This window comes from Schistocerca nitens, chromosome 4, assembly GCF_023898315.1.
Source record: "Schistocerca nitens isolate TAMUIC-IGC-003100 chromosome 4, iqSchNite1.1, whole genome shotgun sequence".
NCBI classification, from domain to species: Eukaryota; Metazoa; Arthropoda; class Insecta; order Orthoptera; family Acrididae; genus Schistocerca; species Schistocerca nitens.
The window spans coordinates 110,048,153-110,061,520 of NC_064617.1; the positions used below are offsets into that span (position 1 = coordinate 110,048,153).

Below are 13,368 nucleotides of genomic sequence, written 5' to 3' on the forward strand. Positions count from 1 at the left end.
AAGTCAGGCTACTCCAAGAGATGTTAAAAACTGATGCTAAATTTATCTGGGGTGGTGCTCAACAAGATTCTTTCGATGTGCTGCGAGAAGCTTTGACAGCTGACCCTGTACTTGGTCTGTATGATGAGAGAGCACTACAGAACCACACACAGATGCCAGTTGGTATGGGATTGGTGCTGTTCTGGTGCAAATTTCTGATGGGAAAGAGAAGGTTATAGCCTATGCTTCTAGGAAACTTACAAAAGCCAAGAGAAACTACTCAACTACAGAAAGAGAATGTATTGCAGTGATCTGGGTCATGTGCAAATTTCTACAGTATCTCTAAGGAAGGCCATTCACAATTGTTATAGACCATCATTCACTTTGTTCGCTGACAGATCTTAAGGATCCAATAGGATGACTCGCCAGGTGGGCACTATGTCTTCAAGAGTATGACATTACCATAGTGTACAAAAGTATAAGGGAACACCAAGTAGCTGACTGTCTCTCGTGCAAGACCATCAAGACTTTCATGAAGGTAGTGACTGCACTCCAGGATCTCTCTGCTGAGCAGAAGAAGGACGCCAAGATATCTCATATTATGCTTGCCTTAAATCGGTCAGAGGATGTGAAAGGACAATTTAAGGTAGTTAATGGATTACTTTGTAGGAAAAACTTTGATCCGTTTGGAAAGAGGTGGCTACCAGTGGTTCCTAAACACAGGCACCTAGATGTTCTCCAGAAATTCCATGACACACCTGAGGCCGGACATTTAAGATTTATTAAGACATGACATTCAAGTAATTCACACTTTGAAAAATATTTGCTATGAATTAAAAGTAATGTTGCTAGCACACTTATTTCATTGGGTACCAAAATCAGCTGCAAAACTCGGAAGTTTAATGCTTCTAAACATTTGTGTTAGTCATCAAGGAAAAAAAATCATAGAAAATTGCATCAAACCTCCAACATATTGAAAATGTCCATGGTTTGATTTTGAAGAATCTGGAGATAGTTCTCAAAATATTGGTTTTGGTCCTTTGTGTGCATTGTATAGTGACATGGAGATCAGTGAAATGCCTGTCTTACTTCATTGAGTTAAAGAGGGATAGATACCAAGATAAATTGTAACTATGATTGTTGGCCTGCTCAAGATTCTTAAGAAGTTGTACAGTCACAGTTCTTTGTGACAGTGAAATTACCACAAAAGAGATGGAAAAATCCATAATCTTGACTGAATTTTTGCAGTATTTCCAGTAGTCATGTTCATTGGATGATTACTAGGGTGTAGCTGCTTGGGTCATCAGTTCAAAGATGGGATTGATGCAGTTCTCCATGCTACTTTAGCTTATGCAAGTCTTTTCATATTTGCATAACTACTGCACCCTACATCTATTTGAGCCTGCTTGTTGTATTTAATTTTTCTCTCCCTTTTTAACTGACCCAATCCCCACCCCCTCCCTCTCTACACACACACTCGCACACACACACACACACACACACACACACACACACACACACACACACACACACACACACACACACATGCAAGCCTTTATTACCAAATTAATGATTCCATCAAAAATCCAAAGCCGCTTTATGGCTTGTTGGCTGTTTTTGGAGATGTTTGTATTTTACAGAATAATAAGCAAGATTTAAAAATTTTCTGCACATTGGAGATAAAAATTTCTTGAAGAAGATTCATCTCAATGAAAAACAACCAACATTTAGTATTCAGTGCACACTAAATTAAATTATAAACATAAACAGCCATCTGATGACAAACGTGTAGGTTCCAAACCAATAACACCACTATTTGCTCTTAACATATACCATCACAGTCAGAGAATGCTGGCATTGCCCAGGTATTTATTTATAGCTGTGCTTCCACACCCATACCATGGAGTGTCTGGCCTTGTGCTTAATGTTTATGGTGTCATATTTCCTGAACAATAAGTTGTACAATGATATAATTTTTCAGTTGCATCAATGCTATATGTGCATACTGTCTGCAAAATGTGTCATGTGTACAGTTAATAGTAAAGAAGTAATAAGTTATAATGTCATTCCTCATGTGGTACTTTTATTTCATTATTCTTCAAACTTTTCATGTTGGATTAATAACAGGAACAATAATGGAAAGTTATTGATTGTCATATATTCTATGTACTACATGAGCAGCAGAAAAGTAGTAAGTGATAAACTTCTTTCCTTTCATCATTTTGCAGGGAGTGTCAGTGAAAAAAAAAATCTGTAAAAGTTTGAAATTATGTGTAAAGTTTGTTGCAAGTAACTAAGTGCTCTGATTCTCAAATACTGGGTGAGTTAAGTCAGGGAATTCACAGGTCACTGGTTGTGCTTCTTTTTGACCCCCACCCATTCAATAGGTAGGTGGTTCTTACCCACACAGCAATTGTTGTCTGACAGTAAGGTATATATGTACCAAGTTTGGTTGAAATTGGTCCATCGGTTTAGGAGGAGACGTGGAGCATATATACATTCACATGCACACACACCTTTATGTAATTTTTCATAATATCTATGGATTAATAGTTTTAATTTTTTTGGGACATTTAACCCATATCTTTGCAGAGCTACATTAAGAAAAGGTGTACATCCCCAAAACAGTGGTTTTACTGATCTAGCTGAATACCACTCACTCTTTCAGCTGGCACATCAGAGCTGTATAAGTGTGTGTGTGTGTGTGTGTGTGTGTGTGTGAGAGAGAGAGAGAGAGAGAGAGAGAGAGAGAGAGAGTGAGTGCACGTGTGTGCGTTTGCACACCTAAGCTCGAAAAAGAATTTGCTCAAAATTTTGAGAAGTTTTGATGACTTTTGTTTGTGCAGCTGTCGATAACCCAAAGCCTCTACTATTCAGTAAGTTGTTACCATATATGTGGAAGTTCTGGCAGAATTTAATAATTTATGAGTAAAGGTAACAACTCACTGAATAGTACAGGCTTTGGGTCATCGATACACTCAAACAAGAGTCATCAATACTTCTTCAGATTTAGGGCAAATTCTAAGATGAGTGGTATTCAGCTGTGGGTGTCTGTTGATGACCTAATGTCTCTATTATTTGGTGAGTTGTTGCCTTACTCGTAAGCTGAATACCCTTATTTTTCATTTTTTATTGTGTGCATAAGTATCATGCACTGCAAGCAAAAAGTGCCCTGTTATCTAAATAATTACTGATATTAAAAACGTCAGTGAAACAGTAGCATATGTTGTTTTCATACCAATAGCCCTTCTTTTGTCTATAGTAGATGAAATATTTTCATGCTGATATTAATTACTCATCAGTCCCTGACTGAGCATAACTTCTTTCACTTTTACACAACAATTTATAGTTAATTCCTCCCAGTTTGTAGTAGAAATAATACTTTGATTCCATATTACACAATTTTTTATCTTATTTCTACAATTGATCAATATTCATTCACTCATTGTTTACTTAATTTCCTCTCTTCGCAAAACACTGCTGTATTTGCCAAATCTTAATACTTATAAGTTCCCTAAATGAACTCCAAGCTTCTTCTGAGCTAGTATCACATATAGACACCTCACTGAGGTGACAGGAGGTCATGGGATACTTCCTAACATCATGCTGGATCTCCTTTTGCCGGGTGTAGTGCAGCAACTATACCTGGCATTAACTCAACAAGCCGTTGTAAGCCCCCTGCATACATATTAAGCCTTGCTGCCTCTACAGCCATCCATGATTGCAAAAGTATTGCCAGTGCAGGATTTTGTACCCAAACTCACTTCTCAGTTATGTTCCATAAATGTTTGACGGGATTCATGTCACGTGATCTGGATGGCCAAATCATTTACTCGAATTGTCCAGAATGTTCTTTAAACTAGTCACAAACTCTTGTGGCCTGGTAACATTGCATTGTTGCTGGGGAACATGAAGTCCACAAGTGGTTGGAAATGGCTTCCAGGTAGCTGAATGTAAGCATTTCCAGTCAATTATCAGTTCAGTGTGACTAGAGGACCCAGTCCATTCCATTTAAACTTGACCCACACCATTATGGAGCCACCACCAGCTTGCACAGTGCATTGCTGACAACATGGGTCCATGGCTTCTGTGGTATCGATAGCAACGATGCCACAGAATAGTTTCTCAAGTTGGCACTATGAGAGAGATAGACGACAGCACCCTCTAGCCAGTGCTGTCGAGGTCTACAAGCTCCGCTACTGCTTCATCACATTATATCAGGTGCAGACAGCCAGGACACTTCGCTTCAACTTCACACCACCTTGAAAGCTATGTAATATGTTTGCATATGTTATCCGCTAGTAAAGGTGCCTTAACTGTATCTGCAGTACCGAAAGATTAGTAACTTTTCCTGTTCCTGTTCCTTACCCACGCGCCGCCTCCCAGGCAGGATACAAAAGCTTTGAGGATCAGCACCACACTCGAACGCAGCTCTCAGCTCATACCAACTAAAACTGGGACTCATCTGACCAGGCCATACTTTTCCAGTTGTCTAACATGCAACTGATACGGTCACAAGCCCAGAAGAGGTGCTGCAGGCGATGTTGTGCTGTTTGCGAAGGCATTCACTCAGTTGTCTGCTGCCATAGCCCATTAGTGACCAATGTAGCCACATTGTCCTAATGGATATGTTCGTCGTACATTCCACATTGATTTCAGCAAGTTATTTGCTGCAGTGTTGCTTTTCTGTTAGCACTGACAACTCTATGCAAATGCCGCTGCTGTCTATCATTAAATGAAGGCCGTCGGCCTCTGCATTGTCCATGGTGATGGATAATGTCTGAAATTTTCTATTCTTGGCACACTCTCGAGACTGTGGATCTCAGAACGAATTCCCTAATAATTTCTGAATTGGAATATCCTATGCATCTAGCTCCAACTACCATTCTACTTTCAGAGTCTTTGTGCTTCCATAATCATGTTGGAAAACTTTTCACATGAGTCACCTGAGTACAAATGGCAGCTCTGCCTATGCAGTACTCTTTCACTCCTTTGGGATGCAATACTACTACCATCCATATATTTTCATATTGTTATGGCATGACTTTGATCATCTCCATGTATGTAATTAAAAACTCACATTAATCTTGTCAGCCAGCCTCACACACTCAAGATGTATAATAATTAAAATCTGGTTCTTGTCTCTGTACTTTTGTTGAAAAGTCTGTTTATAACACACCTTAAAAAACAGCAGATTAACACTACCATTTCTTTCTGATAGATGACTGCCAGAAATTCTGGCTCGTAATTTTATACTTTTCTCCCATCAGTGTTTCTTTTGACACAAAATGTTATATGTGTCATCATGTTTTGTTTTTACCTTTCCAGTTCTCTGAAAGAATCAGCTAAGGAACAGATTTAGATTACATTATTATTCTACTGTATTCATGGATACTGGAAAACAGAGTTCTGTATGAATCACTTGACAAAATATTTGTTGAGTTCTGCAACAAACCAGATTTTGATAAAGTGAATTAACTTTGGCTCGCATTATTATATCACATCATTAATAGGCTGTCAGTGCAGCACCAATGCCATTAAAAAGCCTACCAACTTTTTACATATGGTTTCATATTTGCTGTTCCTAATAACTGATCAAATAAGCAGAATTTTGAAATTGCCTTCAGGGACATTCACAGTAAAGTGCTTGCTGTGCGTTCTCAGTGGCAAACTTGCTGAGTTAGATTGTCAAATAACTGCTCCCTGAGAGTTACTCATGATTGTTTACCTAGGCATGACCCCACATTTTTTGCCCTTAGTGTTTATGGATTTGTTGTGCAAATTGTCTCATTGCCCTGGTTATTTGGATGGTTGTGGCTGACTTCCATTCCACAACCAAACCAAGAATGAGGAAGTTGTGGTTGTAACATAGTAAACAGAAGGCAGGCAGAACAAAATGTGTTGTAAATACTGTATGCTGATGAGGGGGAAGATAAACTGTTTCACTAGGAATGATTTGGATGTAAACTATGTGTGAGATGCATCTTTTGATCTTATTTTTAATTTTTCCAGCTGAGGGAACTCCTGTGTTGGAGAGTGGTAGACGCAAAATGGTAGTCCCTGCACAGCTGCCAGGTGTCACTGTAGAACTCCTAGGATATAATATTGAATTGGTTTTGACTACTCTTAGGGTGTCTGTCAAATGGGATGGAAAGGTAAGTGACACATAAACAACTTATGCATTCTCTCAGAAACTAACATTCTACAGTGCTTTTGTAGTTATGCCCTAAAACTTCATTTTAATGTTGCATCCCCTAGGTTCTGTATTTGTATATTCTGTTTTGTATGTGTAAGATTTTCTGGGCTGTCAAAATATTTTGTTGGCATCTTTCATGCATAAGAATGGGAAGTTGTTCTTAATTCCAGATCCTTGTTAGATTGTAGTGTTAGTGTTATGCATATTTATTAGTTAGTATATGACTGTTGACAGAGGTGAGTGCTGTCATCACTTTGTTTGTGACACAGAAGTTTGTAAACATTTTGGTATGATTTATTTTTGTGCAAATTCTAGATTCCCTTCTTGCTATCCTTTCATCTGATGCATCAGCTGTTAGCCTTTGTAGATATTTTGGATTCCAAAACAAATAAAAAATAACTTCCTGACAATAAATAGTTATAACGTTGTTCTGAAATTATCTATTGGGTCATTCATTCCTGTTGTAAACTGCAGAGATGCTCTTATTTTGCCTGGTGGTGTTAAATGCTGTATAAATTTCTGAGTGAGGATGTGGGCTTTCAGTAATGTTCTGTGCTACTGCACTTTTCATTTATGATTTCCTGAAGTTAAACAGAATAACTGAAATTAATGTTAGACTGACTGAAACAGATATGTGCTACGTCTGAAACTATCATTAAGTAAGTTTTAAGTTTCCTTCATTCACATCATGTTTCCATCAAAAGAGTTAGTGTGTGGTCAACTGCTTCTACCAAAGTTTTAAAATCTCTCTCTCTGTATCTATATCCCTCCCCCACTCTGTCTTTGGTACTGTTTCCTCTTTCTCTGGCAGTTTGTTTCTTAGTTTTTAGTTTTCATCCTTGTATTTCATCTTTTTAGTTTTCTGACCATTTTATTGACATTTGCACATTGTTTTTTGTTTGAATATGTCTAATCATCCATTATTTATTTGCAACTTGTTTATGCATTTCCCACAACAGTGGATGGCAGTATCATCTTCTCCAGCATATTAGTACTGTTATTTGTATATAATGTATTACATTCAGTTGTGTGGTTTGTATTTGTATTTTATTCATCTCATAACATATATTGTACAGATCTACTGACTGTATTATACAGGAGACATGACAATTTTTGCCTTATGATATACATATTACTGATTTTACCAGTGCAGGTATATGTAGAACACAATTGTTTTTCTCATAATGAACCAGTGTTTAGTGTTCAAATTTTCCAAACATTATTTTATACATACAATATAATGCACAACACTCTGATATTAAATAGTTACACTGTTGAAATGATCGTCTCATCATTATAAAATTCCTCAATTGAGTAGTAGCATTTTTCCACCAAGAGATCATATAGTTGTCATTTCAGTGAACCTGTTTCCATGCTTAACACATCTGTACCCTTGAGATTATTGTAGACTTTCATTACCATTCACTTGGGTGACAGATGGTACAGGGCAAAGGATACATTCCATTATACCAGTTATTAGGATTTCTTCACGTTCCATTCATGTATGGAGCTCAAGAAGAACTTTGACTGCTGTTGTGCATGCAGTAATTACTCTAATCACAATCACTAAGTGAGCTTTACATATGGCATTGTAGTAAATTCCTAGAGTCATCATTTAAAGCCTGTTATTGAAAATTTGTTAATAGACTTCTTCGTGATAGTTTACGTCTATCTTCAAGAGTCTTCCGGTTCAATTCCTTCAGTATCTCTGTAACACCTTCCCACAAATTAGACAAACCTGTGACCATTTGTGATGAGCAGTATCCGAGAACTGGTAATGTTAATGGTTTGTAAGCAGTCTCCTTTGTAGACTGATTGCAGTATTCTACCAATAAATCAAAATCTACTACCTGCTGTACCCACGATTGATCCCATGTGATCATTTCATTTCATATCCTTACAAAGTATTACACCCAGGCATTTGTATGAGTTGGCTAATCCACTTGTGACTCATTGATATTATAGTCACAGGATACTAATTTTTTTTCATTTTTGTGAGGTGCACAGTTTTATATTTCTGAACATTTAGAGCATGTTGCCAGTCTTTGCACCACTGTGAAATCTTATCTAGACCTGACTGAATATTTATGCAGCTTCTTTCAGATGGTAATTCATTATAGATAACTGGATCATCTGCAGAAAGTCTGAGGTTACTATTGTCTTCAAGATCATTGATATACAACATGAAAAGCAAGGGTCCCAACACAGATCCCTGGAGCATACCTGAAGTTACTTCTACATCTCTTAATGACTCTCCACCCAAGATAACATGCTGCATCCTCCCTAACAAAAAGTCCTCATTCCAGTCACAAATTTCACTTGATAGCCTGTATGATGGCACTTTTGACAATAAGCATAGGTGTGGTACTGAGTCAAATACTTTTCGAAAATCAAGAAATACTGCATCTACCTGCCTGTCTTGATCCACAGCTTTCAGTATGTCATGTGAGAAAAGTGCAATTTAGGTTTCATATGATAAATGTTTTTGGAATCCATGCTGGTTGGCATTGAGGAGATGATACTGTTCAAGATACCTCATTATATTTGAGCTCAGAATATGTTCCGGGATTAACAATAAAACGATGTCAAGGGTACTCAACAGTACTTTTGTGGATCACTTCTACTACTGTTCTTGTAGGTGTGTGTGAACTGTGCTTCTTTCCAAGAACTGGGAACAGTTTTTTGTTGAATGGGTTTACAATAGATTATAGTTAGAAGAGGGGCTAACTCAGCCTTAAATTCAGTATAGAATGTGACAGAGATTCCACCGGGTCCTTGAGCTTTGTTCAGTTTTAACAATTTCAGCTGGTTTTCAACACCTCTGAAACCAATACTTATTTCATTCATCTTTTCAGTGGTACAAGGATTAAATAGGGGCAGTTTTTTTTTTTTTTATTTTTTTTTTTATTTTTTAAAAGGAACATTTGAAATTTGAAAATGGAGCTGCAGTTCAGCTTTTGCTATTTTTGCTATGCTACCCTCATTTTCAGTTCCTGTCACATTCACTAGGGACTGGACACTAGCTTTGGTGCCACTAACAGCTTTTCCATACAACCAGAATTTCTTTCCATTTTGTAAAATATCAATTGACAGTATTCTTCTATGGTAGTCACTGAAGGCATCACACATTGCTCTCTTGACAGCCAAACATGTTTCATTCAGCATAAAGAGTCTTTATTCATGTCTGATTACGGCTGTATTTAGCTACTATGGTGATATTTTGATTGCATGTGCAACACCTGTTCTTGATGTATTACTCCATGCTGCTTCACCTGACACTGCTGCCTTAACACTCCCTTATTATATTGTTGTAGATATTCAGCCTCGCAATGCTTGTGATTTTCCTCAGGGTCCAGCTGTGTTGCACCCTGTTCTTCCTCGGCATCGAAATTCTTTCTCCCGTGCAGATTTATGGAAGTGATGTGACTATAAAACAAAACACTGCTTATCTACTAAATAAAGTGTAGATTGTTTCCAGTTAACTTTGGATGTTGTCACAAACTTTCACAAAAGTTACACGTATTATTGGAACCCACTAATATTACTGTCTCAAAGACCTCCCATTAACATTCAGTGAAAACTATATAACAACAACCATTTATATACATCGTATTCATCTTCCTTGGTGCCAGAGATCTTCCATGGTGACAGAGCTCATTCATTCCTCCTTACTCCACGGAGATTACAAATGCTCTCCAGCAGGTAGACACTGCACCTGTTGAGTAATACTTTCCCACAGCATGTGACCCAATGTGTACAAACTAACTGCAGTCATGCCTATCTTTATATGGAACTATATGTTTGACATAAGTGATACATGCCCTGCCATGAGTGGCATGGATCACTGCAAGCATCTCTCTGTCTGTAGCCCTATGCTTTGTTCTTCATGTATTATGCAGTAATCTCTGTTTATTTAGAAGCTTCTTTACAGTGACTGTATACCATGGAACTGTATGAATTGTTCTACTGGGAATGTATATGTCCAATGATTGGTCAACTATTCTTTATACTTGAGCCATAGTTCCTCCATATGCTCCTGCCCTGGTTGAAAATCATGTAAGTAGAGGAATAGGTAATATTTTTAGGTTCTTGTATAGGGGGCAACACATTGTTCTAGGGAGGGCAGCAGAAATTTTTCTATCAGTTCTTTTTGAAGTAGCAGGATTCATAGCATGTGGCTTGTATTCCCCCCAGAAATTAAACAACAACTAATTATGGATTCAAAGTAACTATGGTACATCATTTTCCTGCTGTTTATACTCTTACACCAGGTAGCATACCCATTACAAAAGCAAGGCTGTTTAATCTAGTAGCTAAATAATCTATATGTGCTTGCCAGCTTAGATTTTTGTCCAAGTTTAGTCCCAAGAATTTGATGCACTGGGCTACTTGCATAACTTGATTTTTATGTACAATACTGATGTTACTGGTTTTTGATTGTCTGGTTTTAAGCTGAGGAAACAGGATCTTTGAAATATTAAGCTAAAGGCCATTTTGTTGAAATCATGTATCTAGGTTTTTTAGTTTGATTATTACAGCATTCGCAATTTCCCTCACCTTTTCTTTTTCAGTAAGTGCTGATTTATCACTGGTGAACATGACTGGTTGGGTGCTGATATTGAGAGGTAAATCATTTATGTAAAAGAGAAGCAAGATTGGTGCTATGATTGAGCCCTGAGGGACTCCGTGTGAATTTTTATCCCACTGAGATACATAATTTATGGTATTAGATATTATGATTACATTTTGCTTTCTGTTTGTCAAATAAGACCTGAGTCACTGTGTATCATATTGTCTGATGCCATACCTGTTTATGAAGCAGCATGGTGTGATTCAATGAATTGAATGTCTTCGTAAGGTCACAGAAGATACCCACTTTATTGCTTTTGTCCAGTGTTGAGCTGATATATATATATATATATATATATATATATATATATATATATATATATATATATATATATATATATATATATATATATATATATATATATATATTTTTTCAGTGAACGCACAACACATTTATTGTATTCATGGTGCTTATCACTTTTTGGAACCCATGTTGGTTTTTGAGAATAACATATTTCATCATGAAATTTGTTGTCCGGATTGCATCAATTTTTAAAATACTTTGGTTAACACTGGGAGGATAGATATAATATCATAATTTCCCACATGCTATCTTGACCCTGTTTTGTGTTGTGGTTTTATCTCTGCGTCGTGAAGTACAGAAGGACATGAGAGATATTGACTTGCTCAGATGACTGACTGATTAGTAAAGATAGAGGGTGTGCTATTTTATCTTTTTTTGATGGTATTTGATCCTACATTGCAGGATTGTTGTTTTTTAAGGAGGAAATAGCATTTTTTTCGCCTTTGGTTGAGACTTTAGTAAATGCCACATAGAGGTCATTATTCTGGGTCAAAAAATGTACACTGTTTTGATAAGTAATCACATTAACATTAGATTTTCAAACAATGAAAACTCTAGATTAGATTGTCAACAATATAAGGAAAAGATTACTACTTACCATAGAGATGACACATTAAATTGAAGACAGGTACGCACAATTAAAAGCCATTAAAAGACACTTATACTTTAGCTATCGGCCACAGCCTTCATCAGATAAAGAAGGAAAAGTACACACCATACATTGACAGAATCAAGCACACACCATGTACACATGTGATGTGTGCATGTGGTGTGCTTGCATGTGTAAATGAATGATATGTACTTCTCTTTTCCTTACATTGTCAACATTAGGTTTTGCTACATTTATGAGAAACTTATTAAAGCATTGAGATATTTGAACAAGTTTCAAAATAGTGCTGTTTTGTTTAATTTTTGAAATTTGCTGGTGGTTAACTGCTGTACCTAATTTGGATTTAATAACAGATGATACTGCCTTATCCTTATTCTTATCCTTATGCCCTAAAATGAACTTATCATTTGACAATCTTTTGCCTGTTTTGACAACACTTTTTAATAAAACTTTGTAATGTCTCACTTCATTTAGTTTCTGCATCCCACACTACTTCCCTACACTGTAATTTATTAAGATTATTTTTATTTTTTTAATTCTCCCTTTTTGGCCTAAGAAACATCAGCAGAATGTATATTAATATAATAATTTATGACTAGATAAGCATTATTTTTGTTCTGCTGTATTACTAGCATGTGCAAAGTAGTGTGAAAAAATTCTTGATGTGTGCTGGGAGTGGGGGAAGGAGTGATTGGAAGAGAGGAGCAGTGTACAGTATCTCGTGGTGAGTGACAATACCAGAAAGAAAGAATTATTTCTCACAAAATTGTTATTAGGAGGTCAATTGTTGGCAAGAACTGTAGCTCGATAATGGTTTTTTGCATGTAATTTTCCTTCAGGAAGACAAAAATAAATATCAGTTTTGTGAATGAAGCACTGAACGTTGAATAAGTGTGGACAAAGGCATATCTGAAATTGTTAAGATATAAAATTTTCAGATGTTTCTTGAAATCAGTGGCAGATACTCCTGAAAAAACTGTGTGTTTGCAGGAGTTAATTTCTGATGATTCTGTAAAACAACAAGCAACTTACGATGGGGTCTCCTATTCTGCTGAGGATGCTGTATAACTGTAATTCTTTTGTATATAAGATGACCAAGCCACTTACTTATCTTACAAAAATAATGTAATTACCTTAGTTTTGTCCTTCATATCAGAAGAAAATAATTACAACTAAACTTGAACTGACATGGACAGAAATGCATCGTTGTTGAAATTAGCCCTAGTGGAATGTGAAGATGTGTATTGAGTGAGGTGGTGTAGTGGTTAGGACACTGGATTGCATTCAGGAGGACGATGGTTCAATTCTGCATCCAGCCATCCTAATTTAAGTTTTCCGTGATTTCCCTAAATCACTTCAGACATAGGCTGGGATGGTTTCTGTAAAAGGGTATGGCCGATGTCCTTCCCCACCCTTCCCTAATGTGAGATTCTGCTCCGTCTCTAAAGACCTGTATGTGAACGGGATGTTAAACATTAATCTCCTCCTTAATTTGTAAACAGTAAACTACTGATATAATGCACCACGTCCTCTTTGTATTGCAGTTCTGATAGACATCAAATAAACTGGGCTTCTCATGCTGGTCAGAATAAAATAAATTCTGATGTATGATAAAATGCAAATGAGTAAGTATACCAGTCACTTTTGAAT

At 36.8% G+C, this 13,368-nt stretch overlaps 1 protein-coding gene across 1 annotated transcript in view; it reads left to right on the forward strand.

The window, feature by feature from the left end:
• LOC126251888 (hemocytin) overlaps positions 1-13,368 on the forward strand; it is a 541,167-nt gene that overhangs the window by 101,635 nt on the left and 426,164 nt on the right. Inside the window, exon 11 of the mRNA XM_049952591.1 lies at positions 5,992-6,134. Coding sequence (XP_049808548.1) covers positions 5,992-6,134 — 143 coding nt within the window. The remainder of the gene's footprint in view (positions 1-5,991; positions 6,135-13,368) is intronic.